This window comes from Panulirus ornatus, chromosome 68 (assembly GCF_036320965.1).
Source record: "Panulirus ornatus isolate Po-2019 chromosome 68, ASM3632096v1, whole genome shotgun sequence".
NCBI lineage: Eukaryota > Metazoa > Arthropoda > Malacostraca > Decapoda > Palinuridae > Panulirus > Panulirus ornatus.
Window position 1 is genome coordinate 5,616,730 of NC_092291.1, and position 16,080 is coordinate 5,632,809.

The window sequence follows — 16,080 nt, forward strand, 5'->3', positions numbered from 1 at the left end:
TCTTTTTCAACAAGTTTCTTAATTTCATGTAAGTCCTTTGGTTGTTCTATCCCTACATCCCTCAAAGAACTGTTCACTGTCCATATCATTGATCTGTTTTAAAAACTTAAGGATGTTATCAGGTCATCCCTCACTCTTCTCTCTTCCAAGATCAGCAAATTTAAAACCTTTAACCTTACTATGCAACTAAGCCCTCTTAATTCTGGTACTTTCTTTGCTGCCCTCCTCTGAACTTTCTCTATTACCTCTTTGTGCTTCTTTAAGTGAGGTGACCAAACTTGAGAAGCATATTCTAGTTTTGGCGTTATGCATGAAATGAACAGCTTGCTAAACATTTCCTCAATCTTTTACTTCAAAGCTATTCTGATATTTGCCAGAACACAGTTTGTCTCCTTTACTCTTATCTTAATGAGGGACTCTGGTGGAAGGTTAAGGATGATGCTGACTCCTGAGTCCTCAAACACAGAGTTTTGAAGCTTATTTTCCTGCCAGATAATAATTGAGGCCTTCTGGTACTGTGTGTGTGTGTGTGTGTGTGTGTGTGTGTGTGTGTGTGTGTGTGTGTGTGTGTGTGTGTGTGTGTGTGTGTGTCCTACAAAAACAAAGACACTTTATGAATCATAAGCTTTATGTGGTGAAATTGAATCATAAATACTTCTAAATACAACATTTTTATGTCGCTCTCTCACATATTGCTCCAACAACTTGTGGCTAGATATAAGAGGATGGTAGTATCACAGACAGCATGGGAATAACTCAATATCTATTATGATTATAAAAGTCAATTTACTGCAACTTACACAAGTCAGCTTAAAAAAAAAAAAAGCAGAGCAGGGTTGAGATCATAATGGTAAAATGTTAAGACTGATTTCCCAATAAATCTAAAGACTAGGAATGTTTGGCACTATTCCTTTTAATAATGAAAAACATAATTTCCTTTAGTAACTACCATTTACATAATTTCACATAATCAAATGAATCCATTTCTAAATAATTAACAATTGTAAGTTCATATACTCCGTATCTTAATCATCCCACATCCATCAAACTGACTGGCAAGCAGGGATCTCTATCATTTCCTGGTTCAAGCTAGTAGTCTCTCTGCCAAACTTCTGAATAAAATTAGAATCACAAAATGGTACACACCAAAAAGTCAAACAATATCCTTAACAAGGAGAATTACTCTCACTCTAACATTCAAGACAGCCTCATGTGTAAATAAAACTACAGTACATTCAATGTAGCAATGAATTATCAATGTTTACCAAAGATGATACCTTCTTCCAGGTATCGTATTCATACTATCAATGAATTCTGCATGTACTTACCATATTTCAGATATGTCTGCTACAAATTTTTAAATCAACTGATAAGGATAAAAAAATTCTTCTGTCCTAGTTTACATAACTGAGACTGTAATACAAAATTAAATAAGTGATATAATGTCAGATACTCTAGCTTGTTCAATGATGAAGTTTAAAAACATGAAGTTTTAAACATGTTTCAGGAAATTCAAACATGAGTGGTTTGATCTATATATAGATAATGTAGGAAACAGCGAGTTTAGGAAAGGATAAAAGAACATCAGCCACAGTCTAGTTTTCAATGCCAAAAATAAAGTCCATAAATACAAAGAAACAGACTAAACTTGTAAAAGTCTTAACTGATGTACTTTTAAAAATGCAAATTTGATATAAAGAGCCAGTATCAAATCCACTATAGTATCACTATTGGAGTTTATGAACTAAAACCTGAAAAATGGGGATGAAAAACTAGGAATGTTCCTGAGGAAGAGATCTGACCATCTTCCTTACATTACCTGAAGTCCTGTACTTACCAACTAATAGTTCCTCTCATTTAGGCCCATCAATGTATAATGGCAATGGAAAACTCACCTTTCATCATCATTATTCAAGCATCATTACCTATGCTTTATCAAATAAAGCATACAACAAGCATACTAGGAAATACAAAAAGAAGGCTGGGAATGATGTCTATGGGGTAAGCTTTCACTTAGCTTGGCTGACAATGATATGATGAAGGAAATGTCATAGTAAGCCTAGACCACTGCTAACTAGCTTACTAATTATAAAATGGCCAAGATTGTATTCACAGTAAGTTTCATTATCAATGTCACAGCTGTATTGTCACAGTATGGTCACATCTGCAGTGGGAAGCATTGTACATGATACCAGAATGTGAAAAAATATTTGAAGCTACCATAATCTACATATAGAAATAAAGAATGTATCCTCATGATATTGAAAAGTGTGCTTTTTCTATATGAAAGATGAAAAGCTAAAGTTCATTCAATCACTGCACTGAATTCTTACATACACGTGCTCATTTTTTACTATTTTGACAATGACTACACAATATAAGCTGCATTTTTTGTCACTAACTTTTCTCTCTCTTCTAAACAATTTTGCAAGTACACTAGAACTCACTTTGTTTACACAAACCCATACTTAATTTCTCAAATTTCTAATTATGCCACAAATTATGCAAGTTTTCATGTTGCAGATAATGTTACAATATTTCAGAATGACTTTCCCATACAGATGTAACACTCAAATTACAAACTATCATTTATCATTTAACTCTTTATACTTATTTCAGCTGAGGAAAATTTACTTCTTTCTACTATCCTGTAAGAGGTACTTATTCGCAGAGTAACCTCATATGCCTTTTTCACCCTGTGACTCAGATATTTGAGTTCATAAGGAGAGAACCCTTCCAATTAGTCTATCACTGACTGATCTGAAATTCTTACTTGTGGTAATGGCATTTCCAAAAAACATTGGTATATGACCTCTGTATTCCAAACACATGACTGATCATCATATCAGTTGAAAGAGTGTCTTGTATACCCAATATAAAATGCATATCCAAATATAAGTTGAACTAATAAAGAAAAAGTGCCGCAGAATGAATTCCAAGGGATCATGTACTACCCTGGCCCCTGTTAATCTGCACACATTTTCTGGTTGATACTCAGCTGCATGAGGAGTCAAAGCATCAGGAAAGGTACCATTATCATAGTAATCCTGAAGCATTGCTTCCTTTTCCTCATATCGAGTGTACAACCATTTTGTTAGCTCTTCTTCATCTCGAGGAATCTGGAAATCAGGAAGAAAAAGATATTTTGTTTACAATGCTAATACAAGCATACAAGGTATTCTGGAATAATCTCTCTCCATGGTACACAGCTCATTTCCTCTTACTGACCTTCAAGACAAGAAAATTAATCATCAGTACCTCAAAGATTTGACAGGTTTTCTTTCAAGCTGGTTTGATTACAACAAAACTGAAGTAACTGTCAAGCATTTACATTTGAAATGTAAGTGTATGAAAATATTCTAAGGTATTACAGCAAAAAATTACTGTATACAGAAAGTGAAAAATTTATTTTTCTAAGGACAGTGTTGAGTTCAATAAATAAGGCAGAACTGTACACGGGGTAGCATTATCAAAGTAGAAAACAAAACTATGATATAAAGAAATGACTAACTTTTTTCTCTGTGAACAAGAAAAGAGACAACCATTAAGAAAATAAATGATTTCTTCCACTGTACTTTTTCCATGGGTATCCAAGTAAAACCTACCACAGCAAATATGTGACCAGGATCAACAGGATAGGAATGCATAAAACAATCAAAATTCAAATGTTTTAAAAGCTGTATAACACAAATAATTGCAAAGAGCAATCCTCTTATTCGAGTCATGCTTCCAAAGACTACCATAACCAACCAATCTACTACCTCCATCAATTATTTTGGGATAAAAAAGATAAAACAAGCTCTGCTATAAAGTGAAATGACAGGCCCCCCTCTCTTCATGGATAATTGGCAAAAATCCCAAAAATAATCAAGAAGGAGAGGGAGATAAATTTATAAACTTGAGGTAGTATTTTCACATGGCCTGAGAAGTTTACAAAATAAGGGCTACACTTAACGATAAAGTGCTTCCCATTCTGGTAGACTCTTCTCTGAGTTTACTCAGGCATTTTGATAAAGGAAATTATAAGCCCCATGAAGAAGGCCACTCCCCTTCAATCAGTAACTCTTTGAACAATCCCAGTCATTTATTAACTATCTTACCCCTTCAATCAGTAACTCTTTGAACAATCCCAATCATTTATTAATTATCTTACGTACTAATATCCCCACAGTATACAAAACAAATTTTCAAAGACAGCTGCATTAGAAGTAAAGATGTAACTGATATTACTGAATCTTAGTCAGATACCGAAAGTAGAGATTTTCTTGCTGACTATGCACTTCTAAGGTAAACTTCTACCAAATAGAAACAAAGGAAACAAAGCAACTGGTGATGTCTTGCAGCTAATGATACTATCAGCTCAATATTTGTGGAAATAAAAACAAAGCCTGATGCCCATTGTTATTAAACTCATAAAAATAATAATTTAAGTCATAACTGTATATCATCAATTGGGAGGTAAGTTTGAATGGAGAAAAACTGGAGAAGTAAAGTGTTTTAGATATCTGGGAGTGGATCTGGCAGCGGATGGAACCATGGAAGCGGAAGTGAATCATAGGGTGGGAGAGGGGGCGAAAATTCTGGGAGCCTTGAAGAATGTGTGGAAGTCAAGAACATTATCTCGGAAAGCAAAAATGGCTATGTTTGAAGGAATAGTGGTTCCAACAATGTTGTATGGTTGCGAGGCGTGGGCTATGGATAGAGTTGTGCACAGGAGGGTGGATGTGCTGGAAATGAGATGTTTGAGGACAATGTGTGGTGTGAGGTGGTTTGATCGAGTAAGTAATGTAAGGGTAAGAGAGATGTGTGGAAATAAAAAGAGCGTGGTTGAGAGAGCAGAAGAGGGTGTTTTGAAATGGTTTGGGCACATGAAGAGAATGAGTGAGGAAAGATTGACCAAGAGGATATATGTGTCGGAGGTGGAGGGAACGAGACGTGGGAGACCAAATTGGAGGTGGAAAGATGGAGTGAAAAAGATTTTGAGTGATCGGGGCCTGAACATGCAGGAGGGTGAAAGGCGGGCAAGGAATAGAGTGAATTGGATCAATGTGGTATACCGGGGTTGACGTGCTGTCAGTGGATTGAATCAGGGCATGTGAAGCGTCTGGAGTAAACCATGGAAAGCTGTGTGGGGCCTGGATGTGGAAAGGGAGCTGTGGTTTCGGGCATTATTGCATGACAGATAGAGTCTGAGTGTGAACGAATGAGGCCTTTGTTGTCTTTTCCTAGCGCTACCCCGCACTATTGAAGGGGGAGGGGGATGGTATTCCATGTGTGGCGGGGTGGCGATGGGAATGAATAAAGGCAGACAGTGTAAATTGTGTGCATGGGTATATATGTATGTGTCTGTGTGTGTATATATATATGTGTACATTGAGATGTATAGGTATGTATATTTGTGTGTGTGGACGTGTGTGTATATACATGTGTATGGGGTGGGTTTGGCCATTTCTTTCGTCTTTCCTTGCGCTACCTCGCAAACGCGGGAGACAGCGAAAAAGCAAAATAAAAAAATAAATAATAATATCTGTATATCATTTAGATGAGCACCAATTAATTAACAATTTGAATCACAATTTTCAATGAAGTCTTAAAAACACCCGTTTTAAAATAATGTTCCCCTCCCATGAGCTTTGTTAGAATTATGACACACTACATCAAAACAACTAGCTCATATTTCCTGATGTAGTGGGAAAGAGGTTAGGAAAGAGTACCTTGAAAGAGATTTAGCCAGAAAGGTGGGTCTATCATGAAGCACTCACAACAAGTATTGCTTGATGTATGACTAGTCTTCTCAGCTGCCACCTGCATTTACATAATTATCATATCTTGGTTCATCTTGTTCTGATTTCAACCATAAATCACATTTTCCTTTAAATGTTTCTATAGTCATTTCATGCATGTTTCTTATTTCTCCTGGCAGTACAAGGATTAATTGTTCTATCTTCCTGGCTCGACTGACATACATTCTTGTCTGATATATTTTTGATTTTTTTGTTCCATGGTATTCTTGAAGATTTAACAACTCTGTATCTTCCCTGTTGAGAAGCTTTCAAGTTTAACATACTTTCTTTTACACCTTAAATTTCTTACCATGCACAGATTACCACATATCTTTCCCTTTCTTCATTCTATGCTATATCATTGCTGTTTTTTCAGCTTTTCATGGCAGTTCATATGCTTTCTTCCCACAATTATGCTTGTCGAGTGTTTCTGGATTCTCTCGAATGTTTATTTCTAAAATTCTGTTTTGTTCGTGACCATACAACACAGCAACATTCAAATCTGCTTCTCATGAATACATTAAACATTTTCATAAATAGATTTCGAATGATGAGTGGCAAATAGGGTGGAGGATAATGGAGGGAGAGAAACACAGCAAGAATGCATGGAATGGTGTATGCAAGAGAGGTATGTAAGTAAGGACAGGGATAAGTGGAGACTTTTTTGCCATGGCCACCCCTTGATGAGAGTTCCTAGAGAGAACGGGCATCAGAGATATATATAGATTGATAGATAGGCAGATAGATAGATAGACAGATAGAGAGATTTCTATTTTTTACACAAAAACTTCTCAGAATCACACCACTCTTCTTTTGACTTGATAATGCTATCTTCTCAATGTGCTCCCTGAAATCTGAAGGTAGTAACTGGTAAGCAGCTATGGACCAGGTACTACCTGCCTATACATCAGGAGGGTTAATGATAGCTGCATAGTGAGCCAGCACTTCAGTGGTTGTCAAGTTGCACCTCCTGACCCAGGAATATGTCCTTTCTTTCTGCCTCATTCACACATGGTGTGGTGGCATTCTGTCCACAAACATACAATCTCTCCTTGTCACACATAACAACTGACAACAATTCACACAACTCATTGTCACACATAACAACTGACAACACTTCACACAACTCATTCTTTAGAACTCTAGATTTTCCTGCAGTGAGTGCTATGTGTTAGCCTTGCCTTTTGGCAAAATGGTAAGACAATGGATAGAAGTAGTAGGTACAAACTTTAGATAGGAGCATTAAGTAGAAGTAGTAGGTAGGAACATTTAGGAGTGCGCATTAGGTAGTAGTACATTCGAACAATAAGTAGTAGTCAGCATGAACATTAGATAGGAGCCTCTAGAAACACTGTGCTCAATTTGCCCTCTGCCAGAGTCCTTATAAAGGTGAGGCATTAAAAGGCAAAGAGGTGACACTTGAGTTCACCAGTCAAGGAGACTTTGCCATGGCCATCCCCTTGAGGGAGTTCCTGAAGTGAACAGGCATCAGAAATAAAAAGAGATAAAATTCTAGTTTCTCATTTAAGATGACACCCAAAATCTAATTTCTCATTTAAGATGACAACCAGATCTTTTACAAATGGCCCATTTTCTATTGATTTCCCTTTAGGGTCTTTATCTGGCAATACTACAATATATTTCCCTGACTCATATCATACTGTCTCACATCAATCTTCATTAAATTCCATTTGGTCCACTTTTGGCCAATTGTAAATTGTGTCTCGGTCTTTTGCATCCCTGTCAAAAAAGTAGTGGATGATTGATGCAAGTTCAGGGCATGTGAGACAGAGGTGGGGTAAAAGGGGATGGAGGATGAAGGGGAGTGGCAAGAGGAGAGGCTATGGGCAGCAGAGGATATGCTTGAAAGTTTTTACACTCGGCAACAGATTTATAACAAATGGTAGTAAGCTAAAACAAACCAATGATTTCCTCTACTATATCTTTTTGTTTAATACTTGATTGTGGTTTCCTGTACCTAGACTGCATAAATACATATTCCTTACACTTTCCCATAAATATATCTAATTCTTTGACAACTAGCCCAACTGCAGTGCAATTCATATCAAATCACATGCACAGTTCTTGCTGTTTGTTTGCCACACATATCTATGTTCAAGTTTCGTGTCATCTAAGTCCAAGATATCTTTAGTATGTATATTCTGCTGTAGCCACTACAATGGATAATACACATACATACACACTTTACCAAACTCAGTCACCAGCTTCTGCAGTTTCTTACATGAATCAGCCACCAGCGCTGTATCATCAGCGAACAACAACTGACTCACTTCCCAAGCTCTCTCATCCACAACAGACTGCATACTTGCTCCTCTTTCCAAAACTCTTGCATTCACCTCCCTAACAACCCTATCCATAAACAAATTAAACAACCACGGAGACATCACACATCCCTGCCGCAAACCTACATTTACTGAGAACCAATCACTTTCCTCTCTTTCTACACGTACACATGCCTTACATCCTCGATAAAAACTTTTCACTGCTTCTAACAACTTGCCTCCCACACCATATATTCTTAAAACCTTCCACAGAGCATCTCTATCAACTCTATCATATGCCTTCTCCAGATCCATAAATGCTACATACAAATCCATTTGTTTTTCCAAGTATTTCTCACATACATTCTTCAAAGCAAACACCTGATCCACACATCCTCTACCACTTCTGAAACCACACTGCTCTTCCCCAATCTGATGCTCTGTACATGCCTTCACCCTCTCAATCAATACCCTCCCATATAATTTACCAGGAATACTCAACTCACTTATACCTCTGTAATTTGAGCACTCACTCTTATCCCCTTTGCCTTTGTACAATGGCACACTATGCAAGCATTCCGCCAATCCTCAGGCACCTCACCATGAATCATAAATACATTAAATAACCTTACCAACCAGTCAACAATACAGTCACCCCCTTTTTTTATAAATTCCACTGCAATATCGTCCAAACCTGCTGCCTTGCCAGCTTTCATCTTCCGTAAAGCTTTTACTACCTCTTCTCTATTTACCAAATCATTTTCCCTAACCCTCTCACTTTGCACACCACCTTGACCAAAACACCCTATATCTGCCACTCTATCATCAAACACATTCAACAAACCTTCAAAATACTCACTTCATCTCCTTCTCACATCACCACTACTTGTTATCACCTCCCCATCAGCCCCCTTCACTGAAGTTCCCATTTGCTCCATTGTCTTATGCATTTTATTTACCTCCTTCCAAAACATCTTTTTATTCTCCCTAAAATTTAATGATACTCTCTCACCCCAACTCTCATTTGCCCTCTTTTTCTCCTCTTGCACCTTTCTCTTGACCTCCTGCCTCTTTCTTTTATACCTCTCCCACTCATTTGCATTTTTTCCCTGCAAAAATCGTCCAAATGCCTCTCTCTTCTCTTTCACTAATAATCTTACTTCTTCGTCCCACCACTCACTACCTTTTCTAAACAACCCACCTCCCACGCTTCTCATGCCACAAGCATCTTTTGCGCAAGCCATCACTGCTTCTCTAAATACATCCCATTCCTCCCCCACTCCCCTTACCTCCTTGTTCTCATCTTTTTCCATTCTGTACTCAGTCTCTCCTGGTACTTCCTCACACAAGTCTCCTTCCCATGCTCACTTACTCTCACCACTCTCTTCACCCCAACATTCTCTCTTCTTTTCTGAAAACCCCCACAAATCTTCACCTTTGCCTCCACAAGATAATGATCAGACATCCCTCCAGTTGCACCTCTCAGCACATTAACATCCAAAAGTCTCTCTTTCGTGCATCCATCAATTAACACGTAATCCAATAACGCTCTCTGGCCATCTCTCCTACTTACATACGTATACTTATGTATATCTCGCTTTTTAAACAGGTATTCCCAATCACCAGTCCTTTTTCAGCACATAAATCTACAAGCTCTTCACCATTTCCATTTACAACACTGAACACCCCATGTATACCAATTATTTCCTCAACTGCCACATTACTCACCTTTGCATTCAAATCACCCATCACTATAACCCGGTCTTGTGCATCAAAACCACTAACACACTCATTCAGCTGCTCCCAAAACACTTGCCTCTCATGATCTTTCTTCTCATGCCCAGGTGCATATGCACCAATAATTACCCATCTCTCTCCCTCAACTTTCAGTTTTACCCATATCAATCTAGAATTTACTTTCTTACACTCTATCACATACTCCCACAACTCCTGATTCAGGAGTAGTGCTACTCCTTCCCTTGCTCTTGTCCTCTCACTAACCCCTGACTTTACTCCCATGACATTCCCAAACCACTCTTCCCCTTTACCCTTGAGCTTCGTTTCACTCAGAGCCAAAACATCCAGGTTCCTTTCCTCAAACATACTACCTATCTCTCCTTTTTTCTCATCTTGGTTACATCCACACACATTCAGACAACCCAATCTGAGCCTTCGAGGAGGATGAGCACTCCTCGCATGACTCCTTCTTCTGTTTCCCCTTTTAGAAAGTTAAAATACAAGGAGGGGAGGGTTTCTGGCCCCCCGCTCCCGTCCCCTTTAGTCGCCTTCTACGACACGTGAGTAATGCGTGGGAAGTATTCTTTCTCCCTATCCCCAGGGATAGGGGGAAATAATAAACCCCAAAATAATAAACCCCAAAAATCTGTTAGTTTGAGATGAGCTTTTCCTATTCCTAGAAGATGGACTGGGGGAATGGGGTAAATCAGGTACCAATAATTCCAATGCAGGGACACAGGTCTGTTGCAACTATCTTTACGATGGGAAAACATGTTATAAGTAATGTACTGGTTCTGGCAGCAAAGAAATTGCCTTGAGGTTCAACTCCCAAGGAAAGGATCCAATTGAAAGCCTCTTTCCTTCACAACATCTTTGGTGACTATGTGTCTTATCTCAACATCTGCTGAAAGTAATGCACACTCCTAGGAAATAAGAGGCTTGGAGGAAGATGCCTTTGGATACTATGAGACAAAACCACTGCCACTAACTTTAATAAATGTAGGGATTTGTAAGGGCCTTTGGTCACCAGACAGTGGACAGTCTTGGTATTGTCCATCAGACATATAATGTTTTATACTGATATGACTAGACTTCTGTGTTTCCACTCAGGAGGCCTGCATCTAAATGACCTTCTGAAGAAAGAAAGCCAAATCTTAGATTCATTGCATCTATCCATACCTGGAGGTCTCCAAGATGGGTTTTTGGAGATTCTCCAAGACCATTCACCAGACTAAGGACTCAAGATGTTCCTGGGGAAGTGCTTTTGTAAGATCTCTGCTTGCTGTTGGATATAAAATGTTCACCTGGTAAGTCACCTTTTTGGCCTGCAGCCTCACCCTGTCATTGCAAAGAGCTCCAAAAAAGAACTTTCCTACAAGACACTCTAGCTGATGTTGAGACATCTAGGCTTATGACTATTAGGCAAGTGAAACAGCTGTGTAAGCCTGAGCTTAATCCTGAAAAAGGCAGAGATCCAGTTTGAGTGTTCTAATTTATTCCTGGCCAAGTAATGATCTGGTTGGAAACTAAATGCGATTTGTCCAGGTTGACAATAAAGCACAGTTTTTTAAAGAGGTCCAGGATTTGCAGCCTTGTCAGGCACATTCCTCCTTTGAAGGGAAAATCACCAATAAAAAAGTGAATGTAAACTCTATAAAAAATAAAGTTGAGCTATGCATAACCCACAGGGCATCATCTTTTAAACTAGGCTGATAGTCCGACTATTCAACTGTATGGTCAAACACATGCTCTGTAGAAAGATCATCTTGAACTTGTGCTGTAGAGCATAATTGTTTACTAAAAACAGCTAAAAATTATTCTTTTCTATTTAAATTCCCCATCCTTTTCTTTTTTTCTGACTGGTGAAAACGTTATAAAAACAGGTCCCATGGTAAGATCTATGATATACTTACTTCTCATCTTTTTCTCTCATTATCATGGTGATCAACATGGGAAGGGAAAAACATGCCACAGTCTATTCATCATTTAAACAGACATGACACTATTTACTTTGATAAAAAAAAAGTTATCAGACTCCATCTGTTTCAGGTTATACTGCAACAGAAAAGTTCCCTTTCAGTGACGTCAGCAAAGTCTCAAAGTAAACATTTCCCTGCAACTGGAAGTAGTGCATCCTTGGGCAGCAGGAAATTCTGAAGAGATCCTGGGTAGCACCAGGTTTCTTTCATAGAAATTGATCCTGGGGTACATAGGTCCCCATCACCACCCCTCCACTCCTGCCTTTAACCATGTCTGGGTTAAGGAATTTGCCCTTATAAAAGTTGTAAATCATTGCCAGTAAATTCATGACATGGAATGTAAATTCACCTTTACAGAAATATATATAAAATAGTAACCTTTTCCTTTAAACACAAAATGCAAAAAAGAACAAATTTGGCCAAAACTGAAATATTCTTTTAAATATTTAGATCGCACTTGCTAGTGCGTGCATATGTGTCAATGACACAGGTGTCAGGCTCGAGTCTGAATTTGCCAGGGCATTAGTTATGGTCTACCTTCACATCTACCCGCTCTTTTTCCAAGATTTTTTCACACTCAGCAGCGTGTTTCCCCTCAAGATATCTGCAAAGAGGCCATCAAGTTAACATGCAAATAACATCACATTCACTTGAGTAACCAGTTATCTTAAGTAAATGTCAAATATTTTTGGCCAAAATATCCTTCATTTATTGTATATTTCACACAACATTTGACCTGTTTCCTAGAGGCCCAAGAATGCTGAAATAACTATGAGAGATATGCTTCCTACTCGAATGGTAAAACTCAGACACATGAATAAACCTTTTCCAACTATAAGCAATTTATATGAGCTCAAATGTTTCTATACATTACGTTCTGGGCCCACATCAAGGATTTTTCTTATTTCTTGTTTTTGTAACTATCTTTTAGAACTAACTGCTTAATGTAGCTATAGATGAAATACACAGCTGTATTACCTGTAATATGGTGAAAATGTATCAATATCCTGAACTACATTGTCATGCATGGTTGGTAAACAAAATGCTACATCACCTGCTGGTCATCCCAGTAAAGCCAATCCATCATCCAGTTCTCAATTAATGACTTACATAAGTAATGTTTCAATAATATTTAGGTAAAAGTATTGGTAAGCTTTCAAAGATATTTATGAACTTATATACTTACTTCCTATCTCAGGAGTTCTGTCTATCCTTATAAGGCTTCTGCAAAAACCAGGTTTAAAGTGAAGGGGTTCTTTTTTTTTGTACAAATCTGGTGTCAGTTGGTGTTCTCAGGGCATTTAGTTTGAGTGTTGCTTTTAAGTTAATGTTAATGGTGTGGGGAATAAATGTCATGTGTGTGTCATAAGTAATGACTTGAATGGCTGGTGCTTTGCTCAGTGAGATACTGTCCATTCAAAGTAAGTGGACATTGTGAGCTCGATTTATGTCCACCTGGGGTTAAAAGAGTGACTGAAAACTTCTGTGGAGATGCAGACATTTTGCACTGGGTGAGCCATTGTTCCAACGGTCTGATGTTGCTACAGTGGTCTTAAGGTGTTGTGATGAGCTTTTAAGGTTATCTGCATATAAAAGGACCTCAATTTTGAGGTTTGCTTGAGGTACTGGGAGGCCATGTATGAAGAGAATAAAGAGCTGAGGAATTCCAATGCAGAGTTTAAGTGTTTTAAAGGTAAAGCCATTGTAAATTACTTTGCCCTGGCAGCTAGCTATGAAATTGGGGAACCACTTCTTGTCATTTTTGTGGAGGGTGATGTGTACTCTTTTTTTCTGAGGATGTGTTGGGGAACAGTGTCAAATGATCTACTAATGTTTATTGCCACTAGTACTATGTTATGAGGGTTGTAGTTGGTTGAATCTATCTAGGATATGTTGTGTGAGGTCAATGTGTAGTGTGGCAGTCTGAAGCCATCCTGTGTGGGTGAGAATGTGACGTTTTGTTTGATTGTGTTTATCATTTTATTTTGAGTATGGGAAGTGGTACAGGAGGAAGAGAAAGAGAAGTCGGGAGGTTTGGAGAATCTCAAGATTGGCATTATCCTGGCAAGTTTCCGGATGTTAGGAATTTTTTGTGTGGACAGAAGTAAAGATATCTGCAAGAGCCTGAACTGAAAATGGGTCATAACATTTTATGTGGAAATTTGATATGTTATCAGGGCCCACAGCAGGAGTGCTCTTTAAATTTTCAGCTGTATTGCTTATGACAGTGGGAGTGAAGGGTGGATTTTGTTTAGGTTTTTAATGACTTTCCTGTTTAGGCATGTGGTTGGTTTTTGGCTCATTTCTTAAAAGTGTTTCATGAATATTTTTGGGCGTTCTTATGAAGAAGGGATTTCATTAGAATAAGTCAATGGTGATTCATGGATGGGGCTGGACTGTGAGATTAGAGTAGATTTTCTTTACTATGTGCTAGAGTTGGTTGCTGTAGGTGTTGTGATTCATTGTGTTTTGGAAGTAGTGCCAGTTTTCAGTATGTCTCTTAGCAATTTGGTTAATGATGGTGTTCTTTAGAGTTTGGATATATATAAATAAAAAAAATTTATTGACATCAAAAATATAAATATCAATAGGAGTTTTTTCTTTTATGCAAAATTATTTACAGCAGTGACTCCTTACATGCTTTCAGAAATGATGAATCAGTTAACTCTCTCTGATGATCTAGGGGTACCTGTGATTCATGATATTTATTCCAACTCCATCATCTGAGAATTTAAACAATTCAACGAAGGTTTAGACTCACAATGGTGGCATGGTGCATTGTATTACATAATACTATGATGGTGGCATGGTTCACTGAAATGGTTAAGGGGAAACAGTTTCAAGCAAAGACAGATTTCCAAAGGGGAAACAGTTTCAAGCAAAGACAGATTTCCAAAGTAAAAGGCAGGTTATATTCAAGACCCTCTGATGTACTCTCCAGATCCAGTTAGCAGCAGTTTCATCCCCATTCTTCACCACTTCATCTACACCCCAACCTCTCCATTCTTTATAGGCATGCCTCATCATCTCACTCCTTCCTTTGTAAAATCTTTAAATCTTCCTCTCTCCCCTTACATCTAATCCTACTTTACAGTCACTTTTTTCACAATCAATTCCAATCAGGTTTTTTTACCCCTTAACTCCTCCACATGGATATGTACACATGCCAGATAACTCACATGCACAAATTTATACAACCAGTCTTATTTTTCTATTTCAAAGCCTCATGCTGAGCCTGAATGATTGCCAAAGTGGTACTGTGCAACAATTTCTCCCCAGTCTGTCATCCTCCAGCCTTGCCAACAACAGAACATTCTCATTAGTTTTCTATGAAGTTAACTAAGCAACTTTTAGCTATAATGAAAGAACCAGGCAGATGATCTAAATTACTTGATGATGATTATCTACCTTCAGATTATGTAGGTTGTGATTTTATGGACACCAACTCTTCCAGCACTGAAAATTGATAAGGATGAGGCAGGAGAAGATGTGCCTTACAAAAGGGGAGAGAGCATTGCCATTACATGCCTAACCGTGACAAAATTGTGCCTAGCTGGTGTAGTTGGTAATTCTACAAACTTTTATAATTTTGCTGTTAAGAAAACATTATCAATGAATAACAATGGTTACAACAAGAAAAGATGTATCACAATTAGTAATATACATTTCAATGTGGGTAGAATAAAAGATAAAATGTGTAACAGCAATTCCGCTCATGACATTAGTAATGTTCTGTATATCTATGTGTAAAGATTACAGGATAATTGAGCAGTAAGTGTTCAGTGTCTTCATTATGGTAGATAAACTGTAGGGATGAAGGGTTTCAGGATGTGCTGAAATGGTGTTTTCAGTGCTGCAACGATAGGTGCTGTCTGCAGCATAAACGGGAAAGTATGATTAATGTTTGTTTGGGAAGTGCGGCTTCCAGTGGATATAGATATAGTAGGATGGAGTTTAAGAATGAGTTGGGAGGGTGGCTGTTTAGGGCTTTTCTGAACATTTCATTATGTTTGTATTTTCTCATGTTACATTTGTAAGGAGGGTAGGGAGATCTGTGAAAAGAGGTTAATGAAGTGAGGCAGGGGTAAGCTTTCCACTTTAACTTGGGGGATGATGCTTTCTTATGGAGTATTTTGGGTGTTTTGGTACTGCTACACAGAACTGAGTTCCAATTATGTTGAGCTGGGATTGTTCTGGGAGGCTCTTTGGTTCATTGTGTAGGTGCTAAAATTTTGTGGTTGCCAGGCAGTCAGTTGGGAGGATCTTTGGTTCATTGTGTAGGTGTTGAAAGTTTGTGGT

At 38.1% G+C, this 16,080-nt stretch overlaps 1 protein-coding gene across 5 annotated transcripts in view; it reads right to left on the reverse strand.

Moving 5' to 3' along the window:
• Positions 1-658: 658 nt before the first annotated feature.
• LOC139747321 (acyl-CoA:lysophosphatidylglycerol acyltransferase 1-like) overlaps positions 659-16,080 on the reverse strand; it is a 104,916-nt gene continuing 89,494 nt past the window's right edge. For 4 of the 5 annotated variants that reach the window (XM_071659494.1, XM_071659495.1, XM_071659498.1 and 1 more), the window contains one exon: positions 747-3,119. In XM_071659494.1, coding sequence (XP_071515595.1) covers positions 2,841-3,119 — 279 coding nt within the window. In that variant the 3' untranslated portion in view covers positions 747-2,840. Of the gene's footprint in view, positions 3,120-16,080 lie in introns of all 5 variants that reach the window. The other variant, XM_071659497.1, reaches the window with a different exon arrangement.